Source organism: Mytilus trossulus, chromosome 1, assembly GCF_036588685.1.
Source record: "Mytilus trossulus isolate FHL-02 chromosome 1, PNRI_Mtr1.1.1.hap1, whole genome shotgun sequence".
Lineage (NCBI taxonomy): Eukaryota > Metazoa > Mollusca > Bivalvia > Mytilida > Mytilidae > Mytilus > Mytilus trossulus.
The window spans coordinates 62,101,647-62,127,229 of NC_086373.1; the positions used below are offsets into that span (position 1 = coordinate 62,101,647).

General features: G+C 32.9%; 3 protein-coding genes across 5 annotated transcripts; 1 reads left to right on the forward strand and 2 right to left on the reverse strand.

The window, feature by feature from the left end:
- Positions 1-5,061: 5,061 nt before the first annotated feature.
- Positions 5,062-8,366, reverse strand: LOC134685167 (putative amine oxidase [copper-containing]). Its single transcript, XM_063544682.1, has 2 exons — positions 6,282-8,366; positions 5,062-5,492 (listed from the first exon to the last, which is right to left on the reverse strand). Exons 1-2 carry the CDS (start codon positions 8,364-8,366, stop codon positions 5,193-5,195), a joined length of 2,385 nt encoding a protein of 794 aa, XP_063400752.1. The 3' UTR covers positions 5,062-5,192.
- Positions 8,367-9,330: 964 nt separating this feature from the next.
- On the reverse strand, positions 9,331-25,356 carry LOC134681143 (putative amine oxidase [copper-containing]). 3 transcript variants are annotated; one of them, XM_063540607.1, is made up of 3 exons: positions 25,334-25,356; positions 12,612-14,704; positions 9,331-9,988 (listed from the first exon to the last, which is right to left on the reverse strand). In XM_063540607.1, the coding sequence occupies exons 2-3, from the start codon at positions 14,694-14,696 to the stop codon at positions 9,671-9,673; spliced, it is 2,403 nt and encodes an 800-aa protein (XP_063396677.1). In that variant the 5' UTR covers positions 14,697-14,704; positions 25,334-25,356; the 3' UTR covers positions 9,331-9,670. The 3 variants fall into 3 exon arrangements, with proteins under 3 accessions (XP_063396677.1, XP_063396669.1, XP_063396686.1); XM_063540599.1 differs by lacking the exon at positions 25,334-25,356 and adding an exon at positions 16,583-16,709; XM_063540616.1 differs by lacking the exon at positions 25,334-25,356 and adding an exon at positions 16,591-16,698.
- On the forward strand, positions 22,632-24,185 carry LOC134685242 (uncharacterized). The gene has a single exon (XM_063544815.1). It carries the CDS (start codon positions 22,632-22,634, stop codon positions 24,183-24,185), a length of 1,554 nt encoding a protein of 517 aa, XP_063400885.1.
- Positions 25,357-25,583: the final 227 nt, after the last annotated feature.

A 25,583-nucleotide genomic window follows, 5' to 3' on the forward strand; every position in this document is an offset into this window, starting at 1 on the left:
ATTTGGATGGAGAGTTGTCTCATTGGCACTAATACCACATCTTCCTATATCTAATAACTGTTTAGTGTCTTTAAATCAGCTGCATTTGTAAGAGGCTAGGAAACAAGGTGTATGCGAGCTTTTAGCGAGCTATTACACCTGTTTCGTGCCGAGTACAAATACAGCTGATATTTAAAGACACTAAACAGTTGTTATCTTTATCCTGTAAATATCATTTGTGTTTGAAAGACACAAAACAAATGGTTTGCAATTATTTTCGATATGAAATCCCTTGAGGCCCGTGTAGTAATACGATACAGTAAGCACACATTCAGCTGAAGACGAGTTTCGCATAAAAAGAATCTCGAATGGTCAACAATAATACATCGCTCAAGGTGAATAACTATCTATTTTAACATAACAACTAATTTCAACAATAGGAACAAATAACAAAACATTGTCCAATTTGAAACAGAATTGTACGAATTGTCCCTCGCTTCAGACTCGACATTCACTAAACATGCATGCTGAAATTGACATGGTTGATCATGGTTGTTTTTGTTACACAATAATACACATTCAGGTTTTGAAATGGATAGTTGTCATCGTAGAAAAGACTGATGTTCGTGTGTGTATGTAATCAGAAAATTGGTGTGATTCTTATTACTCTAAAGAAATGTTTGAAAACAAATAAACATAACGTATTTAAGTAATCGTTAATTCGCAATTGATACGTCATTGGAATGCGACTGCAATACACGTTCTGAGGTCACACAGGTTTATACAATATACTCATATCATAGCGATATCTGTAGGGCTGTATCTGTATAATAGGACACCCAATTGCAGGATAAAGAGTTTTAATCACTACAATTATGGAAAGATTTAACCGTTTGTCGTCATGTGGGAAATCAAATTCACCCCCCCCCCCTCCCAAAAAAAAAGGGTGTTAGGTGAGGTTAAGATGTGTATCATCTGTGATGTCGGTGTGCAAATAAGACTGCCAATGGGAAAAGGCAGTATGTAGGGTTGAGGCAATTAAGCCTTTAAAATGTTTTTGATCTCCAAAATGAACTGATACAACACAGTTACACGCAGTATATCCGTGACACGTTCCTTATATATGAAGAAACGTATTCCGATCAGATGTGACTAAGAATTTGTACATCTCGAACACCGGCACTTGTCTCAGATCCCCCCCCCCCCCCCCCCCCCCCCATAAAAAAAAATACCTTATTAATAAGGTACAAATGTATACTTAGTCTAGTAAAGGAAAATAACAAGTACCTGCAATCCCGAACAGCAAAACAAACACCTACTTCAGCATGGACTTTGCTTCTTGATTGGATAATTCCATGGAGATGACCAAAATAAATCTATACCGGGTTTAACCTGGTCAAAGAAAAGAATTCCGATGAGATTGCCGAGTATTTGTACATCCCTAACAGCAAAACAGACACCCCTCTTAGGCATAGGCTTTTTTCGGATTGAATAATCAGCATAAAATCGTTCAAAATTGTCTAAAAAGTATCCATTTTATGTCCTCCTTATAAAGAAATCTTGGATCCGCAACTTGATCCTAATGTGATATTTGAAAAATGTTATCAAAATCAGGGTTATCCCCAAACAAAACTAGGGGCATGTGAAAGAAATATGTATTACGTTTTTGGTATGTATGTAAAAAAAAGTTATCTCTCTTCTTATAGAATATACGCACACTAAATAAAGTTGTGTTAAAATTTGATACTTGCTTGTCGAAAATGTTTGTTTTGTAATTTGGTACATAACAGTGACACACTCTCTGCACACTAAAGAATCCTTGCAACAACTCTTTGGAGATTTGTAGTACTAATTTTGTTAGTAAAATGTTATCGTTATTTATAATATGTATCAAACTATTTACCATTGGGTGTTATGGTTTGTATTGGGCCATGCTTTATAAAATTTGATATGCATGTAGTCTGATATCAATAACTGAAAGAAAAGATGACGGAAACGAACCTTGATAAATACCTTTAAAACAATTATCTTATCTGGCCAAATGTCGATTATTATCTATCAAAGCTTCCATCACAGAATGAAGCAACTCACATGTTTGTAAGATTTCTAACACACTTTTGATTGTATATATATAATGTGAAAATATATAATGGCAATTGTTTTCCTGATTAAGCTATTTAAATTACTGTTGTCAGTTTGATCTTTCGGATCAGTTAGTCTTATTGTTATAATTATATGTAGTTAGATATTCTCTTTCAAAAAGTCATTGCTCCATTTAATATCGTTTTGAACACAACATATGATTAACTTTTTAACGACATAGTATACAAATACTAATCCTGCACATGCATAAAGCATTGTACGTAAGTATATATGATTTCTTTGTTTATTCTATATTTTCACATTATATGCGTAAAAAGATAAGGAAAATCGTGGTTGTAATTCGTTCTATTGGTGCAATGTGTAAATGTAATGACATCTCTAGTTGATTAAAAGGAATCTCAATTTATGGCGTCGGATGCCCTAATAATATAATGTAAAAATGCGTAAACTTTATAGGAAGTTTCCAAACGAACTTCCTGTAAAAGGTGCATATGATCGGTCACTGAACAGCAAGACCGTCTCATGAGGTATGATCACAACTAACTTTATAATCACTGCATATCAAGTCAACAAAGTGTTAAAACGAACATTTTCCCCTTGTACATAATCATTTACTTTGCCCTATAGAATTTATATTATCTTTGACAATATGAAGTCAGGTAATGGGTTCAATGATTAAAGTACTAATTTGGCATTGCTGAGGCAGTATCTTTCTGAAGCCTCCTCTGTATCTTTATATATTAATTAGCTGAAATACACTCACTTTGAAACTGAATAGACTGAAGTCAAATGGTTTGGAAAATTAAAAAAGAAAGTGGTTCTGTTTGAGACAAGTTAATAACCGTTATGATAATTAAATATGAGTCAAAATTGAAAATACGTTCAAACCTATGATTGCGTTGGATAAAAACCGCAATTTTTATAAGTGTGCATGTCAAACAAATTTCGTTGTAGAAAAGTCTAAAAACACTACGCACAAACAACATTTTCCAAAAGACCAAAAAAGTGAAAAAGTATAATTAAACAAAACGCTTATATATATACAGCAACAAACGACAACCAATGAAATAAAGGCTCCTGATTAGCGACGGGCATCTACATGTATATAATATGGCGGGGTTAAACATGTTTTCTGACGCCAGACCCTGTTGTTCATTTTAATCATAGTTCGGGAAACTCGAAGTTGACTAATGCTTTGACTTCATTGATTTTTTTCCCCCCCTGTAATCGACCATCATTATGTTATTCATATGTACAGTACATGAATTTCTCATGCTAACGTTTTTTTGTAGATAATAACTATGTCTTCAATTCCGTTTTGTGAACCTTGTCAAAGAGAAAAGACTTCATCAGAAGCAGTAAGCTGGTGTTGTGACTGTATGGAATCATTATGCCAGAACTGTAATAACGCGCATCGAATAAATAAAATTACTCTGTCTCATACACTAAAGAAAATAGAAGTTATGCCGCCAGAGGTATCCTCAAATTTAACCGCTCAAAAGTATTGTCCTTTGCACTCTGATTTAATTGTAGATCTGTACTGTGCATACCATGATGCCCTGTGTTGTCGATCATGCATGACGGAAAAACATCGAGGATGCGATAGAATGCAGTCATTAGATTTTGTAGCTAAGGGAATCAAACAATCGCCTCTGTTACAGACACTGACTAAAGATATGGAAGAAGATATTCAATTATTGAAAAAAATAACTCAGAACCGAACCGAAAATTTAAAAAGACTAGACAAGCAAAAGGACGATATACAGAAATCTATTTCTGCAATTAAGCAAAACATTATTGATCGCCTTGAAGCATTAGAACATGCATTGCTATCAGAATTATCAACTGTGCATCTTTTGAAATCGTCAAACATTCAAAAGCAGGAGGAAAATATTTCGGGGTTGATCGAAAAAGTTAATGAGCATAAAAAGGAGCTAGATTATGTAAAAGAATACGGCTCCAATAGCCAAGTTTTTATTACACTTCATAATTTGAAAACGTCCACCACTGAAGAAAGAAAACAATTCAAAGTACTAATACATTCTTTTAAAGATATAAATATTGTATATATCCATCCGAAAAATCAAGAATCTTATTTGACAACTTTAGGAACCTTGATCCATGTAACCAACTTTCAAGTGACCAAAAGACCAAAAAGGATAATTATACACTTCCACTGATAAACAGTCGTCCGACAACCCAGATCAGTAAAAGACCTGAAACACGCACTCCAATAAAGAACTCGACAGAAACAGGTTCATTTTCTGGAAGACTTTCGAAAGCATCAAATATATCAACTAAATCCAGTTATTCAAAATCATCTGTAGATGGGTGTAAACCATCATAAATATTTTATGTTTAGTAAATCAACTGCATATGATTTACTAGAAAGTATATATTTTAATGACCCAAGCATATGTGAATACTAGTAAAGACACATAGTACACACAGTTTTATTTACACTTAAAAGAATATCCAACATTATTGCTGGTTGTATTTTGATTTGCAATATTGAAATACAATGTACACTTAAAAAATTCGTAGAGTGAACTACTAGTTTCTAACATACTTTACATACACTTAGTAAGGAAAACACATGGCATCTAAATTATGAACGGATTTTACGGATTTTTTTTGATAATTATATTGTATTGTTTTGTTAAAATTTCGTCCATCAATTTAAATATATTTTGCTTTTTAATGCAATATTCTTGCCCTTGGTACCTGTAAAACTAAAGTTTATCACAAAGCAAGATTTTACTTATAATATTTTAAATAGGCCTCTGATCAAAAATTTTCGTAGCGATAACTGATTAATTATATTAATGCTGCATATACATTATTAATTAAAATAAAATTCAAAAAATAGATACATTTATGTAATCATGTATTATTGTTAAACAGAGAGAAATCCTTTATTTCTTGTTAAGATAAAGAGACCCTTCACTAGAATGTTGGACTAGCGAAGTAAATTGTTAACAGCAAGCAATATATTGATGAATACCAAAAAACAACCAAAAAACCCATATACGTTATCAAATAATATGTCTGACAATTATTCTAAACGAAGACAGCAAATATCGATGTAAAGCGACATTGTCTTCTCATGATCAAGCATCAAGGATTATAGAAGGATTCTTCTTAATTTCTTCATCGTATTTGTCTTCCTCTGGCAGACATTCAAAATTTTGCGCAACACCATATCGGTTTATTTTGATAGATGTCTTATGCTTCAGCTTGTTTATTGGTTCTATACAAACAGCATTCAATGATGATATTGCTGGATCTTCATCAAAATAGTTGTATGGTAATAGATAAAAGCTTACTTCCATCCCCGGGGTAGTGGTAATTGGCAAGTCTTCAGTGTGTGGAATATGTTGAACTCCCATAGTGATCCATGCTACTAAATCCTACAAACATATTAGATACAAAGTCACCTTTAAATATAAAAAATCTCAGTCTATAAACATTTTTTTTTTAAATTTTATATTATACATTAATTTGCTTACTTAAAATGTTTCTTTTGTCTGTTTTTGTTTTAAATGGTTTTATTTTAAGCATCGTTTGCATAAGTTAATCATTGTCTTCCTGTATTGTTGATGTCATTTCAGTTTGAAATGTACTGTGCAATACAGCCAACGACTTTAGAGTATGACGGATACTGCATATCAGTAACTTTAAGTTACATACATGAGCCACGGTCTGCTTTCAGACACCGTACATAATCTTATAAAGTGTGTTTTTATTTTTCATTTTATTTGTACAACATGACACATTGTGTAACTTACTTTTTGTTATCTTCTATATTGTTGATTGTGGTTATAAGTGATGTTCCAAACACAATTGGTATTTGTTATATCATGTTCAGACATTGATAGAAATAGTTTGACCCGGACGAGTGTTCAAGTGTTTCTTTCATCTCCTTTTTTTTAATGAAAATTTGAACCTTGAGAGATCTTTAATGACTTACTGTGGATTCATTTATTTTCGTGGGTACCAATTTTCGAGGTTTGAGGAAAATTTACATATTCCTGGATATTTAATTTCGTGGTTTTGGCAAAGTCTCCACTCATTCCTTTAGAAAATTTGTTATTCGTTGAACATTTGAATATGTGGTTCTCCTGTACCCACGAAATCCACGAAAATTGGTATCAAACGAATATTAATGAATCCACAGTATTGGTTATTTATACATTTACCTCATCAACAACTGATTCATTATCATCAATAAAGTTCTGAAAATGTACAACTGGGTCTTCAGCATCTAGTATTGAGTATATAGAACTACTGGTGGGTTCTGAGTCTTTATATTTGGTCACTGCAACTTGATATCTAGCCCAACTTATACTAGGTTCGTTACCTTTGCCCTCTTGTAGGATTTGTTTAGACATTCCCGTGTTCAGTATACGATAACTTTTACTCTTTTTGTAAGATTTCCTTGTCTTGTCATCTTCTTTGTAAAGAAGTAAATATTTTGGAGTTTCAAAATCAAATTTATACGAAGCTTCCTCTTCCGTTTTCTTAAGAGTTGAAGAAAATTTATGTTGAATTAATCTTGAATCTGGGTTTTTTGAAAATTTATTCGGTAAATCTTCCGTTTCAATGTCAACAGTCGCAAATCTATTTTCATTTCCTTTTATATCTAAATCGGCTTTAAAACTAAACATATGATGGTGTATGTTAGCTGCCAAATTCTCATGAAGTTTAAAACTGTATTTTGTTTCCTTTTTAGTATAAAATGTACCTGATACGTAGCCAGTGGAAACGGCTTTTACTTGCACTGCACCATTTGGATACAATATGAAATCGATAATATAGTCATAGTTGATAATAACGATAATTGTTCTCAAAACCAGTACTGTCGTTTCCATTCCTTCATAAAACCTACCATAATTAAATGAGTAGGAGTGGTGTCTCCGTAATGGCATGCCTGTATTATATTCAAACAGACAGAATACGTTTTCATACGAAAAAGGACCATCGGACTCCACCAGCAACGTCGTCCCTACAAATGTTGCGTCCTTTGGACAATCGACACCAGGTACTAAACCTTGTGCACGGGATCCGGGTAACCCTACACTATCTAAATAATTAGCCATAGCTTGCATGGGTTTGTACCCTGAATAAAAGACGGCAATGTCTTGTAAGCCTATTTCATATGCTATCCTTTCTTTCTTGAATTTTAAATCATATATTTGTGGACCTTTTGTTGTCGACATCCGGAAATCAAATTCCCAGGACATATAATTAACATGACGATCGTTCACATTATATCTTTTTCCATCAGGTGAGACTTGTACTGGATTTCTTAAAGGAGGACTAATTGGTGGTGTGCCGCGTTGTTTCGCTGCAGAAACACTATCAGTGTTCACATTTGGAAACTGAATTTTAGTAATAGAACCCTTATTTGCACTGTAATAATTTAAAACACCCAATAGATTGTCATGAAGTTGTCCATTAAACCATATGTTTTCTATTGTATTATTCGTTACGTCCATGTCTACCAATACAGCAAAATCCAGAGGATGTAGGATGTAATATTCAGCAAATTGCGACACCCAATACCATGTTTTACGTCTTCTTTCCCCAGACAGTGCAGACGCTACCGGTGTTATGTACCGAATGATTAAGCATTTACTATCACAATTTAAAAGTCGTCCCCCGTACAACTCTTCAAGCATTGTTCCAAGAAGGTTGTCGATTTTTACATTTAGCATATCTATTACCGCGATATGTTCCGGTCCGGTCGTGGGCCGATATATAAAAGGAATTGACTTCCTTTTATGTGGAACAGGTCTATGACCAGTTGGATTGGGTAAAGGACCAACGATTATTTCTTCAATGTCTGGTTTTTGTTTATCTCCTCTGAAGATAATGACATGCGCTTCCCTTGGAGGCTTTTTCGCATTATTGTCAAGATGATCAATGGCTGAGCTCTTGCTAGGTAGATGCATTTCGCACGAGTAAACATAACTAGAATTTACTTTCATGTCCGCTGCTTTGACTAAATTAAGACTATGTTGCCTATGTAAATAATTCATTAAAGCTTCAATTTCTTTTGAAGTCAAATCGCGAAAAACAGAAGGATTGTCGGATTCTTTTAGATCAATGTGGCCATACTGTCCTTTCTCTTTTCTACCACAGGTAGTGAGTTTCTTTCTATTGCTATGAGTATTAATAACTATCACTATTATTGCAATTACTAGTGATATTATTATCAGTAGCAAGAGTAAAACGAGTAAACGCCGTCCACCGACTGATTGCCTGAAGCTAGGATCTGCCATGATCACAGGGTAAAGTTATTAGTGTTCACACTACCAACTTGTGATCATACTTACTATTCCTGAAAAATAGTAGTTTGTTATTTCTAACTTTACCGGTAATTGCACAGAATTGGAATGTCATCATATATAAATACATTTAAATGTTAGGTGTATTTGAAGATACAGCAACAGGCAAATATGTAATCACCAAGGGATTAGCATGCAGTCTACAGCAAAAGACAATTTCGGTACATAAACAATTTGTATACACGCACAATATAAAACGTATTTTGAAGAGTGGCATAAACAAGGTGAAAAACCTATAACGTAGAGAAGGCGAAAACCGTTATATTTTCATTTTCAAACAACTTCACAACAAAGATTTTAATACATATATAAATGATGTCCCCGTAAAAAGAAAATGTATGAAATTTTGAAATTTTCATATGAATAAAAAGTCTTCAATTCAAGTTGTAGTTCATTGTCATCATACAACGAAGTCAAAATAAATGATATCACAACGCAAAACAATACGTGTCGCATACTTTCTTTGAATGCTGGTGAGATCATATAGTTTTAACTATCTTTAATAAATATATAAATCCGGAGATGTGTTATTGATTGAATTCGGACGACTATCTATCAGAGCACATATAAAGGCAACATCAGTATACCGCTGTTAAATAGTAAGAAATCAATAAAGCGAAAACAAATCCGGGTTGCAAATCAACCAAACACGATGGAAACGCATAAACTTTAAGTAGAATACAACGGAACAACAGAAACACTGAACTGCAACAAAAACAAACGCCAAAATACATAGAGACGGACTTCCATATTCCCGACATGATCACAGCACATTCTAAAAAAAAATGGTGGGTTAAGCCTAGTTTTATGGCTAGCCAAATCTCCCAAAATCTAAGGAATACTGAGTGAACAAAACTTGTTATTCCGGCACCAAAAGTAGTAATTAAAATTGACAAAGTCCAATGCACAAATTGTGTTTAATGAAAATATGAAATGATGCGTTTGCTTTTTAAAAGAGCAGTAATGAACATTTAATGACAGCTGTTATATTTTGCAAAAACATACACACACACACAAATATACACTCATATGGCATAGAATCAAGCATAATATTTATATACGTCACGAATTAAAAAATAGTATAAAATGCATATTAGCTGTTAAGTAAATTCATACATAATTGCAGTATTTGTCAAGTATATGTACACACATATTGTCATAATATATGACAGTAAAGTATTTTTTTTACTGGTCAGACGGTTTGATTTGTGAATCTTGTTTTTCTATTACATATAAATTTACAAGAATGTGCCTCCTTCAGTGTCAATTATTAATGACGGATTTTCCGTAATTTCCTCGTCATATTTATTTTTTTCAGGTACACACTGCATACTTTGTTTGACGCCATAACGGTTTATGTTAATAGATGTCTTCAGTTTGGTATTATCTTTTGGTTCAATACGGACTGCATTCAAGGAAGAAATTGCTGGATCTTCATCGAAATAGTTGTATGGTAATAGGTAAAAGCTTAACTCCATCCCAGGAGTAGGTGTAACCGGCAAGTCTTCAGTGTGTGGAATATGGTGAATGCCCATTGTGACCCATGCTACCAAATCCTAAAAAAAAAATATAATCTGCAAATTATATAAGAAAGGAATGCATATTTTCTTTCTGTAATCTGTGATATTTTTCTCTTAGGAATATATCGTAAGAAAGCTTTTATGGTGTTTTAATAATATGCAGTTTTATCAAAACATCATTGACTTTGGCTCTATTTTCACTGAGATAAGCATGAGTATAATATTTCTAAATTTATACTTGTTGAAGATATTTAGATGAATTAGAGATTGGTTTCCTTTGCTACAGATATAAACATGATAAAAGCAACAGATTGGATCAGACTATCCGCATTGTTTTCAGAGTTTATGGAATGTAACTTGCATTTTTTTTAATGATACAATGGTGTGTATGATCATTTTGTTTTGTGATAACTCGCACTTCATATTCACAGTGTATGATCCTTGATGATATGATGAACTTAAATTTTCTGAGCAAAGGATTAAACCTATCATGTAGTCGTGCTTTTTTCATTCTGTAATCCGAATGAATATATGTATATGTTACAGTAAATAGGTGAAATTAGGAATTACACGTAATGACTACACATTTCAGTTAATACCTGTAATTACTAGACAATTTAGTAATTACCTGTATTTACTAGTTGTTTCAGTGATTACTGGTAATTACTGATTTTTTTTGTCATTTTTACAGCTATTTACTAACTTGATTTTTTGTTTTAAAATTAAAAACATAACTCAAGATTCAAAATAAGAAAGTAAAGGGGTAGGGATTTTAAGGGAGCTTACTTGAGGATGTAGGAATATAAGGCACATCAAAAGTGCATACTCTTTACTGTTTGTGAATTGAAACTGGAAAATGGTTGTTTTATATGTCTTGAAATTCTGTAAATGTATGCATGCAAGACAATGATATCAATCCAAAATTGATTTTCATAATTTTGTTAAACTAAAATCTCAATCATGCACTGTGGTTTAAAACTTTAAAATAACTTTCTCCAAATATCTTGGATTTCTATCAAACTTGGACAGAAGCTAAATGTTTATGATCATAAGATAATATCCGAAAGTAAAGCTTGTAAAAAAAAATCCTTTTTTTTCCTATATCACTTATAATCAGGATAAATGGACTAGTTTTTTCCCAGTTAACATTGCATACACTCTGAAGTTTAAGTTTTTAAAACATTAGATTTTATAAACCATCCTTGATTTTTACCCAATTTTGACAGAAGTTTCTTATAGTACTAGTTAAAGATAGTATCTAGAGGAAAATTTTAATATTTTTTCCTCATTTTTGTTGAGCCTGCGATTAATAGCAAAAGTAGTCGAGACTGTTTGTTCTGCAAAACCCTTACAATTTTAATAGCTTAATACATCGATAACCCATCTTCAGCTAGGGGTTGAATTGAAGGTCACATGAATACGTATTCAATGAGGTCCAAATATTCACTCGCAAGTGCACAACTCATCAACCTTGTTTCTCAGCTAATTATAGAACTGGATTTTTCCATTTCTGATTTCCATGTCTGCTGAAATTGGTCAAAAATTTTCTGTATAATACTCAACTTTAACCATTTTGGATTAAAACTAAAGTTACTCAGATTTAACCAAATATTTGAAAGTCCATAATTATTCAAGATATTTTGAATACAAATCAACCATTCAATATTCTAAGACTACTTACTGATCATTTAGTTAGTATTACCATAACTTTTGATCATCTGACCATAATAAAACATTGTTTTAGCAGTCAGTAAATAGGTGTAAAAACTCATTTTAAAGTTAGTAATTACTGGTAATAACTGGGCCGTTTCAGGAATTACTTGTATTAACTAAGTGCATCGGGAATTACCTGTAATTCCTAAATTTTAGTAATTACATGTAATTCCTAATTTCACCTATTTACTGTAACATATATATATATATAGTGATATGAAAAATTAAATGGAATTTTCTTTGATTTTTGCGTATTTCTAAAGTTTTGACAATAATCATACATAATGAATGACATTCTAGAAGTTGCGTGCATCGATTTAGTTGTTGGTGCATCTTTTTTATATCATTAAGAATTTTACAACAAAACAGGACTAAGGCACACAAGTTGCAAAACTATATATTACGTCCTGGAAGCAAAACAAATCATGAATACTTAGTAAATACCTAAATGTGAGTTATAAAAATCTTGCATTTATCGTGTTTATAGAATGTAAAAACTCTGAATATATATGTTAGTATGGTCTATATCACCGACATATACTCAAAGATAAATATGCATATTTGTTCACCTCTTAAATAAACTCATCATATATAGATACAAGGAGGATTGAAATATGTTGTATGTGAGCTTGACGCGCGTTTCGTGTACAAAAGACTCATCAGTGACGCTTGAATCATATTTAGAGGCAAATAAAGTACGAAGTTGAAGAGTTTGAGGACTACAAATTCGTATCGTAAAAGTGTTTCCAGATACACCTAAGGTACTCTATACATGAGGTAGAAAAGCCTCTGTTTTCAAACATTCTAAGTTTTGTAATCAGTTAATTTATAATTATGACCATATCATTATATGTCATGTCAACAAAGGAGTGTTGATGGGCTAATTTCTACAAGATTATCGTTTAGTTTTTATAATTAAATGTTGAATACGTCATATACAACTTACCTCATCCACTATTGGTTCATTATCATCAATAAAATTCTGAAAATGTACGATTGGGTCTTCCGAATCTAGAATTGAGTACAAAGAACTACTCGTCGGCTCCGAATCCTTGTATTTTGTTATAGCAACTTGATTTCTGGCCCAACTTATACTTGGTTCGTTTCCTTTTCCTTCTGGGAGAATTAGTTTAGACATTCCATTATTGAGTATTCGATAACTTTTACTTTTTCGATAATCGTTTCTTGATTTATCATCTTCTTTGTATACGAGTAAATATTTTGGAGTTTCAAAATCAAATTTGTATGCAGCATCTTTTTCTGTTCTTTTGAGAGAAGTCGAAAATTTATGTTGTATTAACCTTGCATTGGAATCTTTCGAAAACTTGTTCCGTATACTTTCAGTTTCAATGTTAGCTGTTGCAAATCGGTTTGAAGTTCCTTGAATGTCTAAATCTACTTTGAAATTAAACAAATGCTGGTGTATGTTAGCTGCAAAATTCTCGTGAAGTTTGAAGCTGTATCTACTTTCATTGTCAGTATAGAAAGTGCCAAGTACGTAACCAGTAGAAACAACCTTGACCTGCATAGCTCCGTTCGGATAAAACATAAAATCTATTACGTAATCATAGTTAATAATAACTGCAATTGTTCGTAAGATCAACACTGTTGATTCCATCCCTTCGTAAAACCTACCATAAGAAAACGAATAAGAATGATGTCTACGTAAAGGCATACCCATGTTGTATTCAAAAAGACAAAAAGCATTTTCAAATGAGAATGGACCATCTGACTCCACTTGAAATGTAGAACTAAAATACGTGGCGTCCTGTGGACAATCAACCCCAGGGACAAGTCCTTTTGCTTGTATTCCTATTAAACCAACACCATCTAAATAATTAGCTAAAGCTTGCATCGGTTTGTATCCCGCATAAAATACAGAAAGTTCTTGTAAACTCAATTCATACGCAATCCTTTCGTTCTTAAACCTTAAATCAAACAGCTGTGGGCCTCTTATTGGTGACATACCGAAATCAAATTGCCAAGACATATATTCAACATGTCGATCCTTAACATTATATCTCTTTCCATCAGGTGAGACTTGTACTGGATTTCTTAAAGGAGGACTAATTGGTGGTGTACCACGTTGGTTCATTGTCGAGAAGAGATCTTTGTTAACATCTGGAAATTTAACCTTTAAGATCGACCCCTTATTTGCTTCATAGTAATCTAAAACATCTGTCAGCGTTTTATACAGTTTTCCATTAAACCAAACTTGTTCGATTGTATAGTTTGGTCCATCCAAGTCTACCAAAACAGAAAAATCCAGAGGGTGTAGAATGAAGTACTCCGCAAACTGTGACAGCCAATACCATGTTTTACGTCTTTTTTCTCCGGACTGCACAGACGACACCGGTGTTATGTACCGAATCATTAAGCATTTGCTATTACAATTAAATAGTTTTCCGTCGTAAATCTCTTCGAACATTGTTCCAAGTACTTGGTCAACTTGCACTGTAGCCATTTCTATTGACCCAACGTGTTCTGGTCCAGTAACAGGACGGTATATAAACGGAATTGATTGTTTTCTGTTAGGATTCGGTCTGTGTTTGGTTGGATTCGGTAACGGACCAACTATAATTTCTTCAATATCTGGTGTTTGTTTGTCTCCTCGTAACATAACAACACGTGCTTCTCGTGGTGGCTGAGTTCCCTTTTTGTCTAGATAATCCAGTACAGAACTTTTGCTTGGCAAAAATAATTCACTTAAAAAGACGTAGCTTGTATTGACTTTCATGTCTGCTGCCTTAACCAAGTTGAGTATTTTTTTAGAATATAAATACTTCATCAAACCCTCTATTTCTTTTGAAGTTAAATGATGGAACACGGATGGGTTATCTGATTCCTTAAGATCAATATGACCATACTGTCCTTTTTCTTTACTACCACAGGTAGTTATTTTCTTTTTCCTAGTGTGAGTTGTCACAAGAATTGCTATAAGACAAATAAATAGTACTAATGATACAATCGCCAAGATGATGGCTGCTAAACGCCATCTTCCCAATGATCGCCTGGATTTAGGATCTGTCATAATACCAGCTGTGAAAGAGAAACAAACATATATAAACATGAAAGTATAAACTCTATTTAATAGCTTAATAAGCAGTAATTCTGAAAAATGTCTATCTAGTTTAAACCGTTGCAATATATTTTAAAGCCAGTATAACACATTTTATAAAACTGTTTTACATGCACTTGTACAATCTTGCACTCCCTTCAAACAAACGTGATACAAATTTGGCCTCTCGTAGAGAGTTTACTCATTGGCCTTCATACCACGTCTTCTGATTTATATATGAAAAGCAATAAAACGGTACTGAACATTCTTATATTTTAAACTAATACAACTCAAAATTTATTATTTATTTTTAGAATAAATAATAAATTTTGAGTTGTATTAGTTTATCATGGCACCTCTATTGCTTGATTTAAAGGCACAGGCATTTTTTTTCTGCGACAAGTGCCTGTGTTTAAAGGCTAAAATAATCACTTAAATAACACATTCCAGAGGTGTAGAGTTTGACTAAAGAGAGTTGGAGTCGGGGGTTCATAAAGGAGTTTTTTTTTTTGGCATTATGAAATACAATAATTCATAACATAAGGGTCTCTTAGTTCTATTCCAGGTAATCCTTAAAGTTGGTGAATTTTATTTTGAAGTGAGAGCATATACATAAAAGCATGTCAAGAACATGTGAATTGAGGAATTACATATGCATGTATTCAAGAAATTACTCCCTCCCTCTCCATGTTGACTGACTTGCAGGTCCTACTTTATTAGCTGTTTTGTTGCCTTTGCTCTCGTTTTGGACATGACTGAAATATTGGACATTTAGTGTAAAACAAACACCAACCAATCAATCAATCAATCTTGAGATGTACCTCAATAGAATTTTATTAGTCAAAATTATACGCAATAAGGATGACAGTGTTCAGAGGCGGATTTAGGGGGGGGGCGCCCCCCCCCCCCCCTTTTTGGAAAAAAATTTGGTTGCTTATATAGGGAATCACTGAAGCGTGACTGGAGCGGGCCCCCTCTTAGGTCAGTCAATGGGCCCCCACTTATGAAAAATCCTGGATCCGCCACTGGTGATACATACAAGTAGACAGTACAACAGATTACAACAACTACAAAATTAAAGACAATACAATAGACCGATCCAACTACTAAAATTTTTTTGGCAGTTTAATCGATCACACCAACTACCAAAAATAGTAGACAGTACAATAGAGCATACCAACCACCAAAATGTTAAACAATATTATTGATCACGTTAACTTCCAAAAATATTAAACAATACATTAGATCACAATATCTGCCAAAAATATCAGACAAAATAATAGATCACACCAACTAGTTAATATATTAGATCATACAATAGATCATACAAACTACCAACAATACAAGAAGTACGATCGACAGATCAATGCAACTACCAAAACCCGACTGTTTTAAAATAGACATAAAATAATATATTCGCCGACAATCAGTTCACATGCATTGTTTCATAATTATTATGTAAAATTCCTATTTTAAGTTCTATATTGTATGAGTTACTCTCTGTAAATTAGCATACAGATGACCATGGAAATTTCGTTTGTTTTTAAAGGGTATTTGTTTTGCACACACATAAAAAGTCAAAAATATTATTATTGCATTAAATAGCTGCAACTTTAACGGTTTGGACAACCACTTGTCCTTCAAACACAACTGATAATGTAAGTAGACTACATGGCATAAAAAAGCGTGTGCGCATTATATATTAATCAACATAACGATACTGTGTGTCTAGTCACATGCATCCTTCCATTTTGTTAGTTCCCATGCTAAAGTTTAAAGCTTATTTACTTAACGTCCACCTATTCATATGTTTAATAGGGTTAAACAAGCGTATATTAGAATTAATAAAGTTTTCTTACGTATTTACAATTTTGTGATGTTATCCAAACTGAGTATTCTTCTCTAGAAATGCACTATAATTATGTGTTCTATATTTTAGCCAGCAGTCATCATAACTGTTTAACTAAGTGTGTCATTCACCTTGTCAAATAATGTTTTGTAAAAAGTAATAGATAACACTGCCATATCAGTTCAAGGTAAAATTTTACACTGATACGCGATACTTTATCAAATATAATATTGACCAGAAGAACAGTTGCACTTGAGTTTAATGCGATCGTTTAAAAATGGCACAAGATTGTATACAGTAACAAATTTGATAAAATTAATCTTCCGCGTCTTATTCAAAGTTAAAGTTAAAAAATCATTTTACACCTGCACAGCTGTCTGCACATCTTATACATCTATGCACATCGCATGCATCAATGAACATCTGCATCAAAAAATATTGTTCAACTTGTTGGCTGGAGTCATGTAACTAACCGTAAATCAATCATTAATACTGCAGAATGTTTTATATTTTCAATATAGACGAATATGCTAGTAAGATAAATAATGATTGGCAAACAAACAAACATAGCAAAATTTTGACATACTACTATATTTATATCGAATATATTTTCAAGGACTGACCTCAATTTTTCGTGTTCTTATTTTTTCCCCAAAAAATCTAACGTTTTATCATCCTGTTTCGTCCCATCATACTACATGTACTAGGAATAAAAAGATTATTTTTTCTCAATTTTGCATTGATATCAAAATGTTTACGAAAAAAAAAGGAATTCGTCTTTTAGAAATTGACAAATTGTAAAAAGACTTATATATGGGCGAAGTGTCCTGTATCATCCAGTTTCTATTGCTAAACAATGGCAACTTTTTTCTCGCCATCTCGTATGTAAATGAATAGTCTATGCTCAATGCTTAAGCTGTTACATGTAGTAATGTTTAAGGTTATAACTTTTCCTGGCTTTGTAAAATAGAAAAAAATATAATTATATTTTTCGGACTTCGAACATGACTAACGTAGGAATACCAGCCTAGGGGAAATTTTTATTTTCTGTTTCTTTTGTAAAGAAGCTACAGTACCTGGCCAAAACCTGTAATTTTTTGCTATATATTTATATAAAAACACATTTAAAAAAAAAAAATTGAGGGCATTTATGGTTGGATTTTTATCCACAAGGCCTTAAAAGACGTAAAATTGTCTAATTAACAAGTACAAATGTATGTTTGTTTATTTGGTAATAGTTATGTCTTCAGGTGTTTTTGTTTCCACTTGATGTGAATACATACAATATCTTTTCGTAATTTAATTTTGTTGAATATATAGCGAATTTCTGAACAAAAAATAATTTTTGTGTTCATTTTGTAAAAAAATGAAAATGAAAATGATCCACCAAAAATATAACCAAATACAAAATAAACCTGTGACAATTCTGCTTCTAATGGAACCAAGTTGCTTTAAATAAAACCAAAAATGACCCTAAAATATTTTTTTGAAAGAATGTAGTTTTATATATAATATATAGCGAAAAATCTCAAGTGACGAATACTTATGAGCCTATCATGATAATATATTAATTATGAATCAGTGATCAAGACGCAGAAAGGCAGAAAAAAGTACATTTTAAAGTGTGTCTTCTTATGTCGTAATGTTACGCTACTGTTTCAGGTTAGGGGGAGGTTGGCGCCTGTTAAACCGTTAAACCCGCTGTATTGGTTTGCCCCTGTCTTCAACCAGAACAGGGACAGATCTCTACAATCATTTGTTATGTTTTTTTTATGTGCTTCATATGTGTTTCTTTTTTTCCTGTTGAATGGTTAAAAATTACTCAATTGAGGTCCGTTATAGCTTTCTGTTCGGTGTGAGCCAATGCTCCGTATTGAAGAACATACTTTGACATACATGTATAAGTGTTTACTTTTCACACATTGTGACTTGGATGGAGAGTTCTCTCATTGTCAATCATACTAATCTCCTTATTTCTATTTGTCGGAAAGTAAACTTGACAGGAGTAAAAAACGATGTATCTAAAGGAATCAGACATAATTTAGAACAACTTTCTTTTAAAGATAAATATTGAAGTTTATGACATTTTGTTTTTGGTTGTGTGTTAAGCGTTTGTTTTGTGTCTGTTCTCGATATTTTTATATTTTAGTTCTGTCTTTTCTTTTTGTGATTCATTAAGCCCAAATTATTGAAGAATATTATTTTTAAATGTACCTATTTTCCTTCTGCATGATGTAGTCATATTACCAACTACTCTTGTCAATGGAGTTCCATTTGGAAAATTACGCCGTAACCACGTTCGAACGATAGATTGTAAACTGTGTATATGAAGGAGTTAACGGACCTTGCAGGTGCTGTTTCTAAAGCGATTCAATAAGGCTGTGGAGAATGAGTTACACACAAATATATGCTCACCACACTGCAAACCCAAACAGTTACGCCCCTGTCGGGATTTTTTTCCCCCGCAGATTTAGCACAAGTTTTCAGTTGGAATACTAGGTTTCAATTATCTTCAATCTTCGTACTTGATATGAAACCACAGTGTAGCATCACCACCGGATATAGGTACCACAGAAGCGGTGAAAACAAACACAATTGTAAAGCTTGGTAAGTTTAAATTCTTAAAATATTACAACCGCATTCTACGTTTTGCTGACAAGTAAAGTTTGGTAATACTGATTCCTGATAAGTAAACGTAGCTACTATGTAAGGCAATATATGATCCTTAATAGACGTTTCAAATCAACAGAATCTGATCCCAGTGTAGGATCCCAGGGGCAGGGGGTCTTAGGGTTCGCAGAGAAATTCAGGTAAATAAAGCGAATAAACTGTGCGACAAATATCGTCAAATAGTTCTGAAACATGCATCTGTCATTCTAAACTATAAGCCTACTAGTAGTATCTTGACGATTATTTTTATCAGTCGATGAGGATCATTTCATTCAATCATTATGTATTCTTTATAATGATACAAATATAATGCCAGTAATGGACGAATCTAGATAAATGAAAATGAAGATACCCAGATTGAGTTCAAACAACTTTAAAAGACGTGAACACCATTGTTTATTTATTTACTTTGTGTATCAATTCCCTATTGACCTAAGATCAAAAGTGAAATTTTACAGGTAAATCTAATACTATGTATGGGGAATTATACAGGTGCATATATATGTTGTGATAAATATGCATTTTAAACACGGCTACTAATATGTGTTTATGGGGTGAAATGCCTAAATTATAATTAGCAACTGTATTTGGTTTTACTCATTGTTGAAGGTCATGCTGTGACATGTAGCTTCTTACATTAACTCCATTTGGATTTTGGTTGATACATGTATGTTCACATTGATATATCTTTTTATATTATGATGTTGCAATTGTTTCAAGAACAATTGTAGTCTATAATGTATAGAGTTATCTTTCTTTTAGCATATCAGAGGGATTCATTAAGTATTATCATCTCTCGGATGTATAAATACACAGTCACGTCCAATCTGAATGGGGAACCTATAGATACCGATGCAAATTTCAAAGAGAGTATCACGTCTGCACATGGAAGTGCGACGTTCCTTATACGACATGTTACAATACAAAATGTCTGTCCATATTCAACATGCCCTAGCTCATTTTACAGTTACAGTCGAAATTCCTATCCTATATATATGTCCCTCTGAACCGACTTTGCACTATCGGCTTTCTATTGGACTTTTCGTTCTGAATAAGTATGAAATATTTGCCACTGAACATAAAGCAAACATTCACAGTTAGAACTATTGTTACAACCAATATTTTCAAATGCTCCTGCAAGTTAAAAATAGGGTTACTTTGACAAGGGGAAGATTAAGAATTAGGAAGAAAGTTGTATGGTAGCCGTCTTCTGTGGACTTGTTTATCCAATCAATATGAAATAGACATACATTTGTGTCATAATTCCTTAGTTCAATAGTCAGTATTACTGAAGTAATTAACAAGCATTCAACTTTCGTTCATAGACGAATTTCTAAACTTTTAGGTTCCATATCGATTTCAATTCAGAAGTTTACTAATGTCCTTTTAACTGGGGTTTTACTTTATTTTACTTTCCCTTTTTTTTAACTGTAAGTTGAAAAATAGTATATAACAATATAAAAAATACGCAGAAAAGAAAATGTACAGAAATGTTTTTGTACGTCATACATGAAATACATATTTCAATAACAAACTTGAAAGGTGACAATCTTGTATCGATAATAATCAAGGGAACAATAGAACATCAATATGTTCAAATACCGTTTAATGTTTTGTGTTATTTAGTCGTAATTTCTTTGTTAACATAAATACGATTGAAAGAAATCGACACTTTAAATCAAAACACAAAATATAGACAAACGTAGTTTTAAAACAAAGACTGGAAAGGGTACAAAGTGCGAAGGTAAGTTACATTGTTTGACCAGGTCAAAGACTAATTTACAATAAGGGGATGACCAAAACTGAGGGGAAAAAAGAAAAAAAGACATTGAATACAGTATCAATTCCACTATGTCAAAGATCTAACAGCACTATGACACAACTAAACAATATTGGACTATCGACGCGAACCATACCAAGAGAGAAAGACACAGGGTTGAATGTTTGTGCTAATGATAGTCCGACAATTCTTACTTATCTGTCATGATAGTCCGACAGTTCTTACTTATCTGTCATGATAGTCCCGGACAGTTCTTACTTATCTGTCATGATAGTCCGACAGTTCTTACTTACCTGTCATGATAGTCCGACAGTTCTTATTTATCTATCATGATAGTCAGACAGTTCTTACTTATCTGTCATGATAGTCCGACAGTTCTTACTTATCTGTCATGATAGTTCGACAGTTCTTACTTATATGTCATGATAGTCCGACTGTTCTTACTTATCTATCATGATAGTCCGATAGTTCTTACTTATCTATCATGATAGTCCGACAGTTCTTACTTATCTGTCATGATAGTCCGACAGTTCTTACTAATCTATCATGATAGTCCGACAGTTCTCACTTATCAGTCATGATAGTCCGACAGTTCTTACTTATCTATCATGATAGTTCGACAGTTCTTACTTATCTGTCATGATAGTCCGACAGTTCTTACTAATCCATCATGATAGTCCGACAGTTCTTACTTATCTGTCATGATAGTCCGACAGTTCTTACTTATCTGTCATGATAGTCCGACAGTTCTTACTTATCTATTATGATAGTCCGACAGTTCTTACTTATCTGTCATGATAGTCCGACAGTTCTTACTTATCTATCATGATAGTCCGACAGTTCTTACTTATCTGTCATGATAGTCCGACAGTTCTTACTTATCTATCATGATAGTCCGACAGTTCTTACTTATCTGTCATGATAGTCCGACAGGTCGTACTTATCTGTCATGATAGTCCGACAGTTCTTACTTATCTGTCATGATAGTCCGACAGTTCTTACTAATCTATCATGATAGTCCGACAGTTCTTACTTATCTGTCATGATAGTCCGACAATTCTTACTTATCTGTCATGATTCAAATCCGATGATTTTATTTTTTGGTTCTATTCAGGCATCAGACAATTATACTTTACTGTATCGAAACCCCTAGGCATGATACAAATTCATTTACACGACTTTTGTAAACATTTTGAATCAAGTACAGTCTATAATTTGATATTTTTTGTGTGTGTTCATTTTTTGTTTCGACAAGAAATTCTGAAGGGGGACTTTCCGAACAATTATTTATAAATTTTGTTAACAAACTCATTTTTAGAAATTTTTGTAATCTTAAAATCCTGTTAGATAACTAGCATCAATGATTCAGTAAGATTTTAATGATTTTAATGCATTGTTTTGAATATTGAGCGATAGACAAGAAACAACATTAAAAAACAAAGAAAGAACCCATTTCATTGAAGCTATTTATACCAGTTTACATTATTGGTCATTTTGTTTATTTTATTTTCAGATATGCAAGTACGCAAAGTGTAGGACCGCATCGTTATTCCTACTTTTTTTACTCTTAGCTTAGAATATTTAGTGCTTATTCAAATTCATATTTACAATGGATTTGCGTGGGAAACCTGACATTAAGATTTCAGAGCATTGTGAAAAGCATGAATCTAAAGAGATTGTCTCGTGGTGTCCTGTGCATGACGTTGGCGTGTGTGCCGAATGTCAAGGAAATGACCATTCTGATTGTGATGGGGTGGAATCAGTCAGTGAAATTGCCAGCATAGCTCAGCTGAACAGTGATTTCAAAACGTTGAAAATTAAGTTTGGAAACATAAGAAAAATATATAAAAAGTTGCAAAGAGAAAGAGAAGGTAATATAGAGAGTGTAAAAACTCAAAAAGTACAAATTCGCGATGAAATTAGGAAATTAAGAGAAAATCTTAATTATCATTTGATAGAACTTGAGAACAAACTTATAAGTCAACTGGATAAAACTTGTGAAAAATACGCTACCAACCTTTCGGGAGAAATAACTGATTATAAATATCGAAGTGCTGTTCTTGATTCACATGACGACGAATCCGCGAAAGCTAAGGAATATGGGTCTAATTTACAAATTATTTTAGCTGCTAAGCAAGGCATGACGATTGCAAAACACGAGGTAGAACATCTTACGAAACTAAATGAAACCATCCGAAACTATTCGGTCGAATTCAAACTCGCTGAAGCGATAAAAGATGTTTTGAACATAAAATCTTTAGGTTCAGTTGAAACAATAGAAGCTAACGCCTACGTGAACTTAGAAATGCTTAATATCAATCCGTTCTTACCCAGTATTAAAACTGTGAAACCAAAAACATCAATTGAAAACAAAGAAGACAACCGATGGCATAGAACACGTTTAAAACGCAGTAAGGAGTTTAATATGAATACTTCTCTTGACAAGTTTCTCCCTGAAGTGTCAGGGGCTGCATTTATGCCAGATGAGAGTATAATTTTAGCTGACACGGCTCACAAGAGGCTTTTACATGTAAAAGACAAGGGTCAAATTTTCCAAGAAGTTTCCTTGCCATTCGAACCGTTTGATGTAGCTGTACTGGGAAATTCGAAACTCTTTATATCAATGTTGAATGATCGGCGAGTAGATGTTCGGGATATCAGTACTATGGAACAAATTGATGAACTTATTCTCCCTAGTAACGCTTCCGGTCTAAACGCATTTGAAGACAGTCTTTTAGTAGTAGTTTGCGAGAAAACTGGTTTATATTTAGTTGGGAGCGATAATAGTATTAACATAATATCGATGAAACACAATGACGAAGGTCCAGTTGACATAAATGCAGAAACTATAAGTTATGCTGAAACAAAGAAATGTTTGGTGCATTCGTACACACATAGTGGCAAACGAAAATTTACTTTGAAAATTGATGGTTTTGGCTATATACATGGAATAGCGTTGCTAAAAGATAGCAGTATTCTTGTTGCGAAACTTAGTCCCGGGAGGCATAGTATCACACATATTTCACAAGACGGGAAGGATAAAATGCTGAGATTAGAACTGAACGAAATAGCTTCACCTAGATCACTGGCGGTGCACCGAAAGAAAAGAAAACTGCTATTGGTGCATGGAGTTAGAAAGATCTCAATTTTTCAAGAATTATAAATAGCATAGGTTGCATCATGTAAAACTAAAAGATTTAGTTGGTCACTAATGTAACTTAGATGTTGATTAGCGATTTAATGGTCTTTACCGGGAAATCAGCCGTAAGGTTAAAACAAAGGAGTAGGTTCAGTAAGATCCCTTTTTGGCCCAAAAATATAGCAGTTTTACAAAATTTTGAAAATGTAATCGTTAAGCTATTTGTTGGAAAGTAGAATGATTCTGCTACATAAATATAGGCTGTTTTTGACAACACAATGCACATATATCGGGTAGTCTAGCATCATTTAGTCATGCTAAATTTGTAAAATCTTCAGAATTTTAGCATTTTACTTAAATTTTAGACGGTTTCCGTCTTAAATGAAAGTGGCCGCATTCGTGTTCATTCATAATATTAAAACGTAAGTTGTATTTCCTAATAATACATAATATATATAAAGGTTGAGGATGAACACGGATGCGGCCACTTTCGTTTTTGACAAACACCATCTGAAAAATGACGGTTTTTTGCATATTTGATACATTTTTCATATTCAAGCTTGAAAAGGAGCGTTTTTAATGACTTAATCAGTTAAAAACTGTCACATAAATTAATTAAATCAATAGAAATAGACACTTACGTGTTTAAAAAGTGTTTAAAAATATTTCGTTCGATGAACATGAAAACTGAGGCCAAAATCGGCCCTTACCGGACCTACTTCTTTTGTAAATGTTTTAAAGTCGCTAAAATCAAAGATACATTCTCAAAAGAAACAAATATCTATTGTTGAAGCTAACTTTTTGTTTAAATAAAGAATTTGCCGAATTAATTATGAATTGTACTATAAAAATAATTATATATATCTGTTTTAAAAATAAAGAGATTTTTAAAGCTGACTATGTGGTTAGGGCATTGCTGAAGGCCGCACGGTGACCTGTAGCTGTTAATTTCCCTGCCATTTGGTCTCTTGTGAATAGTTGTCTCATTGGCAGTCATACCACATCTTCTTATTTCATACAGCATGACGAATACATGCTACTTATTTGAAGGATATAAAATTTGGTCGAAAGATAATGTGTAGAAGCATATACAATCGCAACATACATGTATCAATCTTTAAAGAATAAAATAGCCTTTACGTTCTGCAAGAAGTGATAATAAATTTACTTACACAAGTATTGTAGCCTTTACTACTGTGTAACATTAAGTTTGATAAGAGAATACCATTCACTTTTGACATTTAACAGCAAATAATTCAATAATTACAAAACCATTTCCCACTGTTTCACAAACGATGATAAATTACAATAATCATTCATAATGCATGTATGGTGATGATAAAAAATGTAAAACACTTAAAAAACAAAGGCTTTCTGTCTAAATTATGCTAATCTCAAATATGCAGGCATTTATGTTTAGAT